Source organism: Rhineura floridana, unplaced genomic scaffold (assembly GCF_030035675.1).
Source record: "Rhineura floridana isolate rRhiFlo1 unplaced genomic scaffold, rRhiFlo1.hap2 scaffold_45, whole genome shotgun sequence".
In the NCBI taxonomy this organism is placed as follows: domain Eukaryota; kingdom Metazoa; phylum Chordata; class Lepidosauria; order Squamata; family Rhineuridae; genus Rhineura; species Rhineura floridana.
Window position 1 is genome coordinate 1 of NW_026902530.1, and position 13,932 is coordinate 13,932.

Genomic DNA, 13,932 nt, shown 5'->3' on the forward strand with positions numbered 1-13,932 from the left:
TAGAATAGCAAGACAGTGTTGCTTCATCATTAAAAAATGAAATGAAAAAGATAACAATAGAAAACCAGTAATTAAAGACACCCTCTCCCCCTGAATCTGACATGGGGCAATTAAAGAGAGGCCATGAGAGAATTGACAGGCCACAATCAACAGGAAACAATGACAGGTACAGGAACCCTAAAAAATGCCTAAAAAGAGATTTGCCCATCCACACTGGGCACACAAATGATGCAACTGCATTTTATAGTAGTATTATAGGTGAAAACAAATATGGAAGGACAACACAGAAAACATTAGGCTTCAAAGTCACCTGGAAGCTCCGTAAGAAGTACTATGAATGGCAGTCCTAGAGAAATGGGCTACTTAAAAGCAACTGTACAGTATTGCACCCACAGGAAGTATGTTACTGTCTATTATGAAGAATTATTTATAGATGTCCAAAAGACCACTCCAAGCCCCAGCTCCTTCTTTTATAACTTGTATCATGCCTCTGTTGCTGACCATACACATAAGTAGCAGGATAATAGTAGATGCCGCATATCAATACTGTAAAATTACATTGGCTTTATACTAGTTTACAAACAGCCATGGCTTTATCCAAAGAACCGGGGGAAGTGAGCTTAGTGCCTAGAATCCAATTATAAGATCTGGATCATCCCTGCCTCCCAGAACCAGTAAAAAAGGTATGGGGTAGAGCACATCTGCCCAAGAGTGGCATCTCAACTGCTTCTCTAGAAAGATATAAAGGAGAAAGAGAGACAGCTCAGATTATTGCTTCCCTCTGGCAGAATGTAGTTCCCCAAAGCCATCACCTGCTTTAGTGCAGTGGGAATGTTCATCTCTTTTCAAAACACCTGTACAATAGAAAACCATGATAATACACAAGGTACTGGCATCTGGGATGGAAAGGGAAGCCAGGGGTGTACTGACAGATTTGTCCATCAGCAGAGACAAAACCTTCAACACCCCAACTGATAAAAGAGTCTAAAATAAAATAAAAAAATATTGATTATAGGGGGTCCCCAATGGAATGATCCATGATTTTTTTTCAGAATCCCTACTTTCATATATAAAATTATATATCCTCTTAAGCAGGATTGTGATGGGTGGTGGTTATGGGAAAGCTAGACATCTGTTTATTTATAATTTGATTTATATCCCACCCTTCCTCCCAGCAGGAGCCCAGGTCATGTTGTTTCTAAACAGCTCTTCATCATATAGAATCCTAGGGCAGTATACAACAGCAAAGTAAAACATCACAAATACAGTAAAACAGACAAAATCGTAAGACCTGGACTGTCAGGTATAGGGAGAGAATGATGCTTCATCATTTGGATCTTAACTCATTCAGGGCTTTATACATCAGAGTCAACACCTTGAATTGGCAGATAGGCAGCCAGTGCCAATCCTGGAGGATTAGTGTTATATGAATCCTCCTTGCAGTGTCACTCAAAACTTTAGTGGTTGCATTCTGCAGCAGCCACAAGCTTCTGAACCATCTTCAAGGATAGCCCAACATACAGCACATTACAATAGTATAATGACAAGATTACCAGAGCATGGGTGACTGTGGCCAGGCTCTCCTGGTCCAGGAAGGGCTATAGCTGGTGAACCAGCCATAGCTAAAAATAGGCACTCTTAGCCTCTAAAGCTGCCTGGGCCTGATACAGCTAAATCCAGGAGGACCCTCCCAGCTATGCACTTGTGTTTTTGTCTAGAACAGGACATCTTCCTAATTCTGTTGTTTCTCACCCCAGGATTTGTACAAATGTGCAGCATAAGTGTTAAATGTCAGAATGGCATTGATTGAAACTATTATAAGTGTGTGTGTGTTTCACCCACAATTCGGCAGAGTGAAGCAAACTTCTTCAAGCAGCATCAATTAATGAAATCAGGAATTGGTGCCTGAATGATAAAGCAAGGCTTTAAAAAGTGTTGGCCACAGCAGGGCAGGCCCCCCATTTGTGCTCTGATTCAGGCAGAAAAATGCATTGGACCAGCATTAAGAATTTCGTTGGAAGACCTCCCTCCCTGCACGCCATGCCTGGGTTTCTGAGACAGTGGGTGTGGGAACTGCAGATGTCTAAGTTCCAGGATTGGACCGGCTCTTGGCCTGTGTTTACTAAGTGTCCATGCTTTCTGTGCTGTGAGCAATAAAGCCCGCAAATGGCTGCACATGTGTTTCCATTTATCTCCAGTCATGACTCACTGCTGGGCGCTCAGCCGGCTCCACTCCCTGGCCGTCAGCAGGACCCGCCTCCACCCTGGCTTCCTGACCCTAGCATTGTCAAAACAGTCATGCATGTCCTTCTGTGCCTATTGCACATTTCTGCACACCCCTGGGGCATTCTGAGGCTACTGTACTACAACTAGACCTCCTTTTCAGCATCTTGCCCTGAGTTTAGAACAGAAGGGTTTAGGGAGGACCAAGGGGACAATGCTCTCGCTACGTTCAGAAATAAGGATGGAACTGGCAAAGGACAAGATCTGGTGCCAACATGAAGTTGCTTGGTATGGCAGTGGAGTTATGACACCGAAGAGTTTGACCTCTGCTCATTTTCAGTAGGAGAGACTTAGAGAAGAGCTCAGGGCAGTAGTGAATTCCAATGAGAAAAACAGAACAAAGTGAATGAGGTGAACCACTTTTCCTTATGTCAAATGGACCACATGCTAATCAGGAGCATGGTGTCAATCAAATGGCTAGACTTTCCATCATGATGGAAGCCATGGTCCCTGCTGCAAGAAACAGGCATCAGTCAGGATACCCATAGTTCTTTGGAATTGTTTCAGAAAAGAAAAGAAAAAGCTTGTGGAGGACAGCACCCTAAAATATGCAGTGAGCACAGCACCCAACACCCATGCTGTTTCTTCAGCATGTTCAGGACACAGCAGACTCTTAACTGATGTGGCATTACTTGGAACCTTGCTGATATCAAGCTCAGTGCATATGAACATACATTGACTGTATGTTGGGAAGCTCAGCTCAGCACAGCTAAATCAAAATGCTTTGGAAGGCCTCTCAAGCTTATGAAAGGAGACACTGAAACACAGCATGTGAGACTTTTGCCTCTTGATGGTATGGAGAGGGGACCTGTGGTTCTCAGTTTCCTCTGAGTGATTAGACACTGGTGTGAGGGACTGAGAAATCCCTGTATTCTGGAGAACAGCAGAAACCTATTGGAACAAGATGCTGGGCAGCCTTCAGCCTTGCTGCCAACAGCTTAAATGTCTTTCCTTCCATTGCCATGAGCCTCCATCTGGCACAACAAGGGTAGGGACTAATCAAGTTTTATGGTTGAGCTGCAGCACTGAAAACAGTTTCCACAGCTTAACTCAAGCCAGGGCTCATTGGTGTTTAGCCCCAGAAACCTTTCAGTGCCATGGTTCAGCCCTAAGTAAAGCAATAATAAATAAACAGGGTGCGACTGTGCATGTGCAGATGTCCTCTCTCTCACAAGAATAAGCATAAATAGGTTCCAAACATCTGGGATCAGAAGGCTGGAAACAGTATGCTAGTATGGAATTCCAGATGATGATGGTTTTTAAAAACCCAGATTCATCACTGATAGAGCTCAAGCTTGCCTAGAAATTTCAGCTTCTGATCTGGAAGCACTTTATGACCCAGTCATGAAAGTGGATTGTATATTTTTCCAGAACTCCCAGCATTGATATGCTGGTATCAAGCTTCCTCTTCAGCCCTGGGTAAGATAAAGCATGGCAGATGGGTGCACTCCTTGCCAGGATACCTACCAGTGTTGTGTGCAAATGGCCTCTTGGAGTTCTCCACCCTACTTCCAAGCAGAGAAATTGGAAGGACTAGTTTACTGATTTTCTCCAGGGGAAGTAATTTTCCCCGCTCAGTGGTGGAGCTCACCATTAGCAGTGGCAGTAGAACAGCTTCTTTCCTTATTTTATTGCTGCTGCTGCTGCTGCTGCTACTGCTGCTGCTGTGTTGGCAGCCTGGCCACCATTTTGCATTGTGCACAGTGTCCTAGATCTAGTGTAATTCTGGGTCACTGTGAAAGGAAAATGGCAACTACTGCAAAAAATGGTGGAGAATATGCGAAGAAAAATCTGCAAAGTGCCATTTTTCTAGATGGGGGAGATAAGTACTCTTTTCCTCAGAAAAATGTCAGTTCATTTTTCCTGTATTTGCTTCCGCACCATCACTTGAGAGTATGTTCTGGAGTTCTTGCTAACAATGGTTGACCAGCCAACAGTGGCTGGTCCGTTTTGTAAGGCAACATCGGGCACCAGAGGTCACTGGAGCCAGATGGATCCTTGCTAACTGACTGACCAGTTGATTTGTTCCCAGATGTTTACTTCTCCTGAATTAACATAAATGCTTTTTCCAGGGGCACTGTCTGAAAAGCTTGTGGAAATAAATGTCTTCAATTGTTTCAGGAAAGTACAGACAGTAGGGATTCTGTTATACAAAACCGGCTGAGCCACACTAAAACCTCTGCTCCGGGTTTCTGTGGAGCGGGTTGCTGATATTTGTGGGGGTAGGCTCTTCTGCAGAACACAGTGACTTATAAGGCGGTCTCTCAAGTAACCTGGTATTAGTTCATAGATTTTTGTGGGGAGATACGAATAAGGAAGAGGAAATCCGTGAGTGGGCAAAGAGCTCTGACTGATTCTGTAGCGGGGCGCTAACGCATGGTAACGCCTTTTAGTCACACTTCTGCAGCCCTACTAGCTGCTATTCATTTTTTAAATTCTTGAACTCCACGCATGCTTGGCGCTGCACGGACCCACTGGAGCGGCATCCTCTTAACCGGAGAGCTCCAGACTGAGAGGCGAGAGAGCTGTCAAAGATTGGCATATTGGAGCAAAAAATCTTAATTTCACATATACGCTCATGGGGTCTGAACTGGCGGTGACCGACCAGGAGAGAGACCTCAGGGTTGTAGTGGACAGCACAATGAAAATGTCGACCCAGTGTGCGGCAGCTGTGAAAAAGGCAAATTCCATGCTAGCGATAATAGGAAAGGTATTGAAAATAAAACAGCTGATATCATAATGCTATTGTATAAATCTATGGTGCGGCCGCATTTGGAATACTGTGTACAGTTCTGGTCGCCTCATCTCAAAAAGGATATTATAGAGTTGGAAAAGGTTCAGAAGAGGGCAACCAGAATGATCAAGGGGATGGAGCGACTCCCTTACGAGGAAAGGTTGCAGCATTTGGGGCTTTTTAGTTTAGAGAAAAGGCGGGTCAGAGGAGACATGATAGAAGTGTATAAAATTATGCATGGCATTGAGAAAGTGGATAGAGAAAAGTTCTTCTCCCTGTCTCATAATACTAGAACTCGTGGACATTCAAAGAAGCTGAATGTTGGAAGATTCAGGACAGACAAAAGGAAGTACTTCTTTACTCAGCGCATAGTTAAACTATGGAATTTGCTCCCACAAGATGCAGTAATGGCCACCAGCTTGGACGGCTTTAAAAGAAGATTAGACAAATTCATGGAGGACAGGGCTATCAATGGCTACTAGCCATGATGGCTGTGCTCTGCCACCCTAGTCAGAGGCAGCATGCTTCTGAAAACCAGTTGCCGGAAGCCTCAGGAGGGGAGAGTGTTCTTGCACTCGGGTCCTGCTTGCGGGCTTCCCGCAGGCACCTGGTTGGCCACTGTGAGAACAGGATGCTGAACTAGATGGGCCACTGGCCTGATCCAGCAGGCTCTTCTTATGTTCTTATGTTCTTAAAGAAAGCCCGCTCAGATCTGCAGAAAAGACCCAAGCCGGACCCGGAGGGGAAGGAAGAGAGAACAGAACAAGAGCTCTGACAGGAGCAGGCAAGCCGCCCGCTCTGGCCCAGTGCCACGGAGAGGAGGGGCAGCCAATCCCCAGAGCCCATTAAAAAGCCAAGCTTAGCCGAAGCCAGAAGAAGAAAACACCTCCATAGAAGGCAGCGGCGGCAGCAGAGCAGCTACGATCTGCGAGGCTTCCTCTTCTTTCAGCGGCGGGATCCTTTGCCAGGCCCCAGTGAGAAGGCCGAGCGCAAGCCAAACTTTCGGGACTGCCTCCTGTTCTTGAAGCGCAAGAAGCCCTACCGGGATCGCCGCAAACGTAGAGCTCAGAAGATCGACTGAGCGGGCGCGCGCGCGCGCGCGTCTGAATGAGGCGGCAGGAGCAGTGAAATCTCACCCACCCGCCATCCTTCCCTACCTCCCTCCCTGTCTCTCTCTCTCTCTCTCTCTTTTGGTGTGCAAGATGAGCGCTACGCTCCCGAGCCTTCTGGCCTCGCTGGCCGTGTTGCTCCTGGGAAGGATGGACCGCCTCGCCGACGCCTGCAGTTGCTCCCCAGTGCATCCGCAACAAGCGTTTTGCAATGCAGATGTAGGTAAGAAAAGGACTGCCACCCTCCCCTTCTCTGCGGCTCCCCTAGTGGCTTCTTTCGTGGCGTGATCCAACCCCGTATTTCTTTTTCTACCCGGAACTGCCTTTTCTCCCGCTGCAAACTCACTTGTTAGCAGCCAAAACAACCCCACCCCTTTATCCTGCAAGAAAAGAGCCGCGGTTTGCGCGCGGAAGGGAGCGAGGCGGTTGATTCCCTCCTGCCCCTGGCCTTGGCTCGCAGTTGCTTTTGTTAACGAGGGTTTCTTAATGCCCCGGGTTTGACTAGATTGTTATTCTGCCGGCCGATTCTTCCCCATCGGTTTAAAACACACGCACGCACACACCGAAACGTCGCGTTCTCCGCTGGTATTTGCCTCCTTCCCCCGCCCCAGCACGCTCGCTCTGACCCGATCCACAGGAATTCGTTTGGAAGCACAAAGACAACCACGGACTCGCATTCCTCTTTTCTGGCCATGGCTTTCTGCCTGCAAGATGTGGGCTGCCAAGGGTTGGTGGGAACGGAAAGGGAAGCAACCAGGAAATGAAAACTTCACAAAGGCAAACGGAAAACGTTGGGCTACCTTCGCTGAGTTGACTGTGACATCGAAGGGCGGGACGAGTGTCCATTCCTATATGCTAGGTTAACCGATTTAAATATATGCACCTTTTAGGGGAAAACCCGTTGCTAGCAGGAATGGTGGGAGGGGGAGCCGCAGACTTTCCTCTCCGTAAATCAGTTGGCAATGCAAGTATAGAACATTAGCATGCTGACAGTTATAAGTTTAAATAAGCATGTGTACAAAGTTCCCTTTTCTCTGACTTGAATTCAAGGGGCAGATTTACTTTTATGACTGGGCTTTTTTGGGGGGGCGGGTCCCAGGGTAATTCCCTGTGATTGGTAGAAACCTCAAAATGCCGTTTTCGGTATTTCTGCGCCGACAGCCTCCAAGGAGATGGGCAACTGTGAAGGAAGCCAGGGAGACAGATGGAGAGGCGTCGAAGGCTATGAGGCTATGGAGCCTGCCTGTGATGGCACTGCCAGGGAGGCTGCAGGGCCTGAGGAAGCGTGGTTGGGTAGTTTCCATATATGTAAATATCTTCTGCTTCTGGTTCAGGGGAAGCCTTAGGAGAAGCTTGGTTCTTGTTGTCATTTTTGCTGTGTTCACACTTGTTTTCAGTTGCTTTTGGTTCTCTGTAATACACCTCAGCTTCCTACTTCTAGGTGCCCTGGGCATCCCTCCAGGAAAACAGTATGCTTGTGGGCGTTTGTTTGCCCCATCACCAACTGGCATTTCCTTCCTGTGCAGTAATCAAGCTAGAGCCTCAGGTTGCTTAATAAACAAGGCCCCTGGGTATAATATCTATTTATCTGTCTATCTATGCATGCCTAGGGCTCTTCATTGGTTTATTGATGCCCCAGGAAACAAAAAGTGTAGCAATGTTTGAGAGGCAGAAAGTCACATTAAATTACCTCCTTGCTGATGGCTACTTATGAGCTCCATGCAGAAACCACCCATATATTTAAAGCACATTATTCCCCTCCCCTAATTCTGTGAACTGTAGTTTGCTAAGGGGGTGGGAATTGTAGCTCTGTCATGGGTAAATTACAGTTCCCAGGATTCTTTATGCTTTAAATGTATGGTATGGATGTGACCTGTGTCTGCCCAAGAGGCAGAGATGGGAATGCCTCTTTTAGCACTCATGCAGGTAGGCTCAGCTTTTGAATCCTTAATTTTATCATGAGAACAAGAAATAGGGGCACTCTGTTGCTGCCATCAGAACCTTTGGTGTCTGATCACCTGGTCCAGTCTGTCAAGGCTGAATATGAGACAGGCTTCGCCAAACTCACAGTCTGAACCTGTTTTCAATGTGAGGGTGTGTAGCCCTGGAACACACAAAGTAATAATAACCACATAAGGCTCTCCAACATCTGGGATTAGAGAACAAGATTTCCAGGTTAGTGGGTGTGGTTTGTGAGAAGTAGTCTTGAACTTCCAGGACTTGTCTTTTTAGAAATTAACTAGTGCAAATCAGTGGTTTTCCTTTCTAGAACTGAGAGGAGAGACCCCCTTGGTTACCCAACCCTGATCTCAGTGTGACTACAGATCTCTGGTTGGCCTGAGTTGAGAAGGCTGCACTGTGCTTTCTGTTCCACCTGCTACCTCACTAGCTTTGGAGAGTACAGGATTTTGGAGACTAATCCTTCCAGCCAGAGCAGTGCATCATGGGTTACTGGCTTTCAGTGTGATTGGAGAGAAGTCTGCACCATGGCCTCCTGCCCAGCATTGCTGGGGCCCTTGTGAGAAAAATAGCGTGTTTCCATCTTGATTCAATCAAGGCCTTCATCTGCCGGCTCAGCTAAATGCTGAAGAGGACGGCTTGATCATTCCTTTTTGTGATGTCACTATGTGTCATTTGCACTTGGCAAATAACAAACAGCTGAATTGACAGAGAGAGAGAGAGAGCGAAAGAGAGAGGCTACCTTGCCCTTCTAATTAACTAGGCACTCTTGTGTTGGGTCATTTACCGGTTGCTCTTTATTGGTAGGTGTTGTTGTTGTCCCTTCCCAGTTTGCTCAACTTGGAAGCTACTGAAGTTCTGGGCCTGGTAGGGCTGGGCCTCAAATTCCATTTACCCCTGTGAATAATCCTCTTATTAAATTTTGACATATTAAACAGCCCTGGCCCCAGCTTCCAGATCTTGCTCTAGAGGTGGAATCTGGAAATACTTTGGCAAGGCAGCCTCTCCGCTGCAGTGATTTTGCCCATTAGAAGTTCCAGACTCTTGGTGTGCCCCAGGCTGCTTTCCTTGATTTTGTAATGTGTCCAGGAACTGAGCGGTTGCTGTCAGCAGCCACTGTCTGCGGTTTCACTTTGCTTTTCCAGAATCTCTTCCTTTCATGGGAGTAGACATTTCTGAGATATGAGAATCAGTCATTTGTATAGTCTCTGGAACAGGTACTTTCTGCATATAAAACCTTTCATGTGGGAATCTAGTGAGAGCTCCTTTAACCACCCAGGGCTGATGAAAATCAATGATTTAATAAATAAATAAATTGGGAACTGAAAAAGCAGGAAAGCTTGGATTTCTTTTTCAGGCAATGAACAAGGAAGAGAAAGGTGAAGAAGAAGACTGGGTTAACTGTACCACTGAGTATTTTAAATTTTTCATGTTGACGGTTGAAATTGCCTAATTTTTTAAAAGAACTTTACATTTATCTAAAAGCTGAAATAGTTAACCATTCAAAAATCCATGTGCATGTTTTGTTAATGTCGTTGGTTATTGAAGAAGAAAACAAACCAGAAGAATAAACAATCATATTAGTACAATTTAAAAGCCTGTGTGATGATGGTGATTCTGGCATATCATGACAAAAATATCACGATTAATTGAAGAGTTGGAGCTGGTTCATCTCCTGAATGACTTCACAAGTTCATTCTGCTTTAGTACTAAAATGACCAAATTATCATCCCATTTTTGATGAAAATTAATCTGAAAACAGTTCATAGTAATTGCTTAGTGTGTACCTACTTTCTAATGAAACCCACATCTCTGAATATGTATTGTATTAATATAAGGTTATAAAAAACAGCAATGTACTTCTAAAAACTGATGATTAAATGAAATCTTCCCCACTAGTGATTTAAACTGTGATTTAAACTGTGATTTAAATCATTAAAATTGAGTCCTTCAGAGAAGTGATTTAAATAATGATTTAAATCAAATTAACCCTGGCCTGGACCCCTCACTCAACAGTGCCTTCTTTAGCAAGTTTGTACTCAAACGGGTATTGAGTAGAGCCCCCTTTAGCAACAAGTGACATCTTCTGGGTGATGGCCTTCGGTCATGGCTCAATTTCTATAAGGCTAGCAGCAATGATGCCCTGAGCTCCATGCACTTTACAGTCTGGAATTGGACTACACAGTTTAAACTGTTTATTTCTGTTTAGTATCCCTTGGACGGCACACCAAAGTGTAGTTTATAGTTATGACAGAGTTTTATGTATGCTGCCAAAGTGCATTTTATTTTGTATATTATTAATCTGTGGTATGAATGGATATGAACTTGACAAAGGCCTTTGGCTATATGCCGAAACATATTACTACTTACAGTAAACAAGCACAAAGTCTGTAGAGGAATGTCAGTAGTCTAGTAGAAATAAATGTCAAGATGGGAGAGAAGCCGCATTAGTTATTCTGAAAATAGAAAATAAAGTATGATTTCTAACATGCATTTAAATCGCTATTTCCAAGTGTTCAGTTTTACCAGAAGGGATCCAAGCTGTGAAATGGTTACAGCTATGTAAAGAGACATCTTGCTATAGTGTCTGTCGTCTTCCTGTGTGAAGGAACTTTTAGACCTTTTATTATATTATGTATTCATGGAACCCTCCAAGAAGTCTCATGATTCTCCATTGTTTTCCCCTACCCCAAAATTCATAAAAGTTCCCCAAGACTAGACCCAGAGGTCAGTGGGAGTCTTTCTTGATGCCCTGATAGGTGCCATAGAGGAAAATGAATCAATTTGGAGCCAGATAGGAATATGCGAGCCACAGCAGGAAATATTGTTTGAGGAGAGATAGATACAGAAATATGAGGAAATAGGCTAAAGCAAGCGTTCCCAGATTATGGTCCAGGGCTCAGCGGGTTTCATTCAGGTGGTCCATGACATGTCCACATTTAAATATTCATACTGATTTCTAATTATATCTTTATTGCTTCTTTTATTTATTTATTCATTCATTCATTCAACTACACATATACTACCTTTTTGCCATGGCACCAAAGGCACTGGGCAGATGGAAAGCCCCTTTCCTCTCCAAAGGAAAACATTGTGAACAGTATCGTTGTTTTTTAGGGTTTCCCCCATCTTTTCATTCTACAGCAGGCACGTGTAGTCTCCCACCCAAATTTAGACCAAAGCTGTCACTGGCCACATCCACACCAGATCTTTATTTCACTTTAGACATTCATGGCTTCCCTCAAAGAATCCTGGGAAATGTAGTTTGTGAAGGATGCTGAGAGTTGCTAGGCCCTATTGTCCTTACAGAACTGTAATCCTCAAGAGGGACAGACTCTTTAAACCACTCTGGCTACTGGAGCTCTGTCAGGGGAATAAGAGTCTCCTAACAACTCGCAGCACTTTTCACAAACTGCAGGATTATTTGGGGGAAGCCATGACTGTCTAAACTCTAAAGTGAAATAAAGGCCTGGCCTGGATGTGGCCCCCTGATTAGCCAAATGAAAAAGCTGTGAGTCTGGCTTTTAGAACACTGACAGTTGGTTCTTACTGAGCATCCCCAATGTTATGATAGACTTCAATGTAAAATTTCTTAAATTAATTAAAAATCCGCCAGGCATTTTTTTAGCTTTTAAACTGCAGTAAATGAAGGTCAGTGTATGGGGCAAGGTAATAGGATTACAGGTACTCTGAATGTGGGTGATTTTTAATTAATTTCAACAAATTATGAGACCACTGACAGAAAAAAGTCCAATAGTGGTATGGATTTTTTTCTCATGTTTTACACTTTGAACTCTCAGTTCTCTCTGACTATTTTGTGTATCACCATGAAAACTTAGAGGGTTGTTAAGCAAGCATTTCTGAGTTCAGGACTATAAGTTTTGTAAGGTTTTGTTTTGAAATGTGCTTATGGGAAGCATCAGAATGGCATGGGGGATATTTTCAATTTAACATTGCGGAATGTGAAAAATCCATGCTGGCTATAATAATTCACTGCAAGAACAGGCATGGTATTTCAGATGTCTGGGGGTGGGTTAAGAGTGAATTATGACTGATAGCAACCAAGATTCAGGTGCCCATGCTTGGATAAATTCAAGATTAAATTGTTAAAAAACAAACTGCGTTCTAAGAGCATGTGCTGTGGTTATTTATTTTTAATGACTACACACAGCCTTTCCCTAAACTTTGGGTTTCCAAATGGTGCTGGACTACAGTTCCCATAATTCCTGACCATTGGCCATGCTGACTGGGACTGATAGGAGTTGTAGTTCAGCAACCCCTGGGAACCAAACGATTGGGAAAGGCTAGACAGCAATGTTATTAGATCAGATAAAAAAGCCATCCTTTTTTCTTTTTTGACCCAAAAGGATTTGAATCTTTGACATGAATATACAAATTTAAGCAGAACTCACCCCGAGTAATTCCCCCCTTTTCCACCCTGGGTGGGAAAGTAATTAATCAGAAAGCAATTAATCCCTCCCCACTCCTACGTTGCTGTCACAGTCACCTTAACAGCTCTGCAACTACATTTCTCTAAAAAGAACCCAACATATCAAGACACTGGACTACGCTGCAGGGTGGTCATACACTGCTCTCCTCCCCACTTGCTCTCCAATATTAGTAGAGCAACACTGAGCTACTTTGTAGGGCTGATGTAACCTATACTTCCTCAACCATATCTCCTTGCAATATGGATATTATTTTGCAGTTGGTGCAAAATGCGGCGGCCAGAGTGCTTCTGGATATTCACGTGTAACACCATTTCTGATACAGTTGCACTGGTTGCCTGTCATCTTCCAGGCTTGATTTAAGGTGCTTATGTTGGCATTTAAGGTCCTAAATGAACTAGGCCTCAAATATTTGAGAGAATGCCTCTTCCCATACCAACCTCTCCTAACTTTAATATCTGCAAGGGAAACCTTCTAGTGGTTCCCACAGCTAATGAGGTTAATGGTGTTGGGGCCTGTGGTAGGGCTTTCTCCATAGTGGCCCCATGCCTTTGGAACTGCCTTTCCTCTGAGGTGTGCCTCACTACTACACTGCTTTTTGTTCGCTCTTTGCTTAACCTTTTGGGGAAAGGTGAGATGTATTCGGAATTTGTAAGCCCTGATTGCTGTTGCTGACTTTTAATTTTTTTTATTTTTAATTTTGGTTGCTTTATCCTATTGTTCGTTTTATATTTGTTTGATTTTGAAGTTTACGTATTGCCATCCTGGGACTTTCGGATGAAGGGTGTATTATGAATATTTTTAAATAAATAATACACTGGATTTTATTTGCATGTGCATTAGCAGGATTTTTTAAAAAAATGTTCACATACTCAAGAAAAACCTTTTTGTGTGTGCATGATATTAAATCTGTGTGTGAGAGAGCATGAATTCTGTCTTTGTTACTACCTTTTGCTTTTGGGTGGACACACTACTGCCCAGTCACAGCTGCCCTATCTTGGATTTCTTAGTTATTTTATCTTGGGCAACAATCATTTCTACAGCTTCAGAATGAACCAGAAAGCACCTTATGGAGAAGTGACTTCCTGGATCATTTTGAAGCCTTGCTGGGTTTTTTTCCTGTATGTGTGTAAATTTCTCCATCCTGCGGACGAGGATGAGAAGAGCTTTTTCCTGTCATCAGTGGGAAGACTGGTAGCATGTTGCTTTCTGGACCGCAATGGTGCTGGCTTTAGAAAGTTCATAGATAAAGGGAAGATTGGATGAGCCTAGATTTTCTTCTACTCTTCACAGCCCAGACACCATTCCCACAGGGCGTGCTTTCTGGCAGGGGGCCCCTATCCCTTTCTCACAGTATCCATACTTTCATAGGTACATGTTGCCCGTAATGAGCTTCCCA

At 44.1% G+C, this 13,932-nt stretch overlaps 1 protein-coding gene across 1 annotated transcript in view; it reads left to right on the forward strand.

The window, feature by feature from the left end:
* The first annotated feature begins 5,749 nt into the window (after positions 1-5,749).
* The window catches only part of LOC133375421 (metalloproteinase inhibitor 2-like), a 36,096-nt gene continuing 27,913 nt past the window's right edge, over positions 5,750-13,932 (forward strand). Inside the window, exon 1 of the mRNA XM_061606996.1 lies at positions 5,750-6,349. Within this exon, the coding sequence (XP_061462980.1) occupies positions 6,220-6,349 (130 nt within the window). The 5' untranslated portion in view covers positions 5,750-6,219. The remainder of the gene's footprint in view (positions 6,350-13,932) is intronic.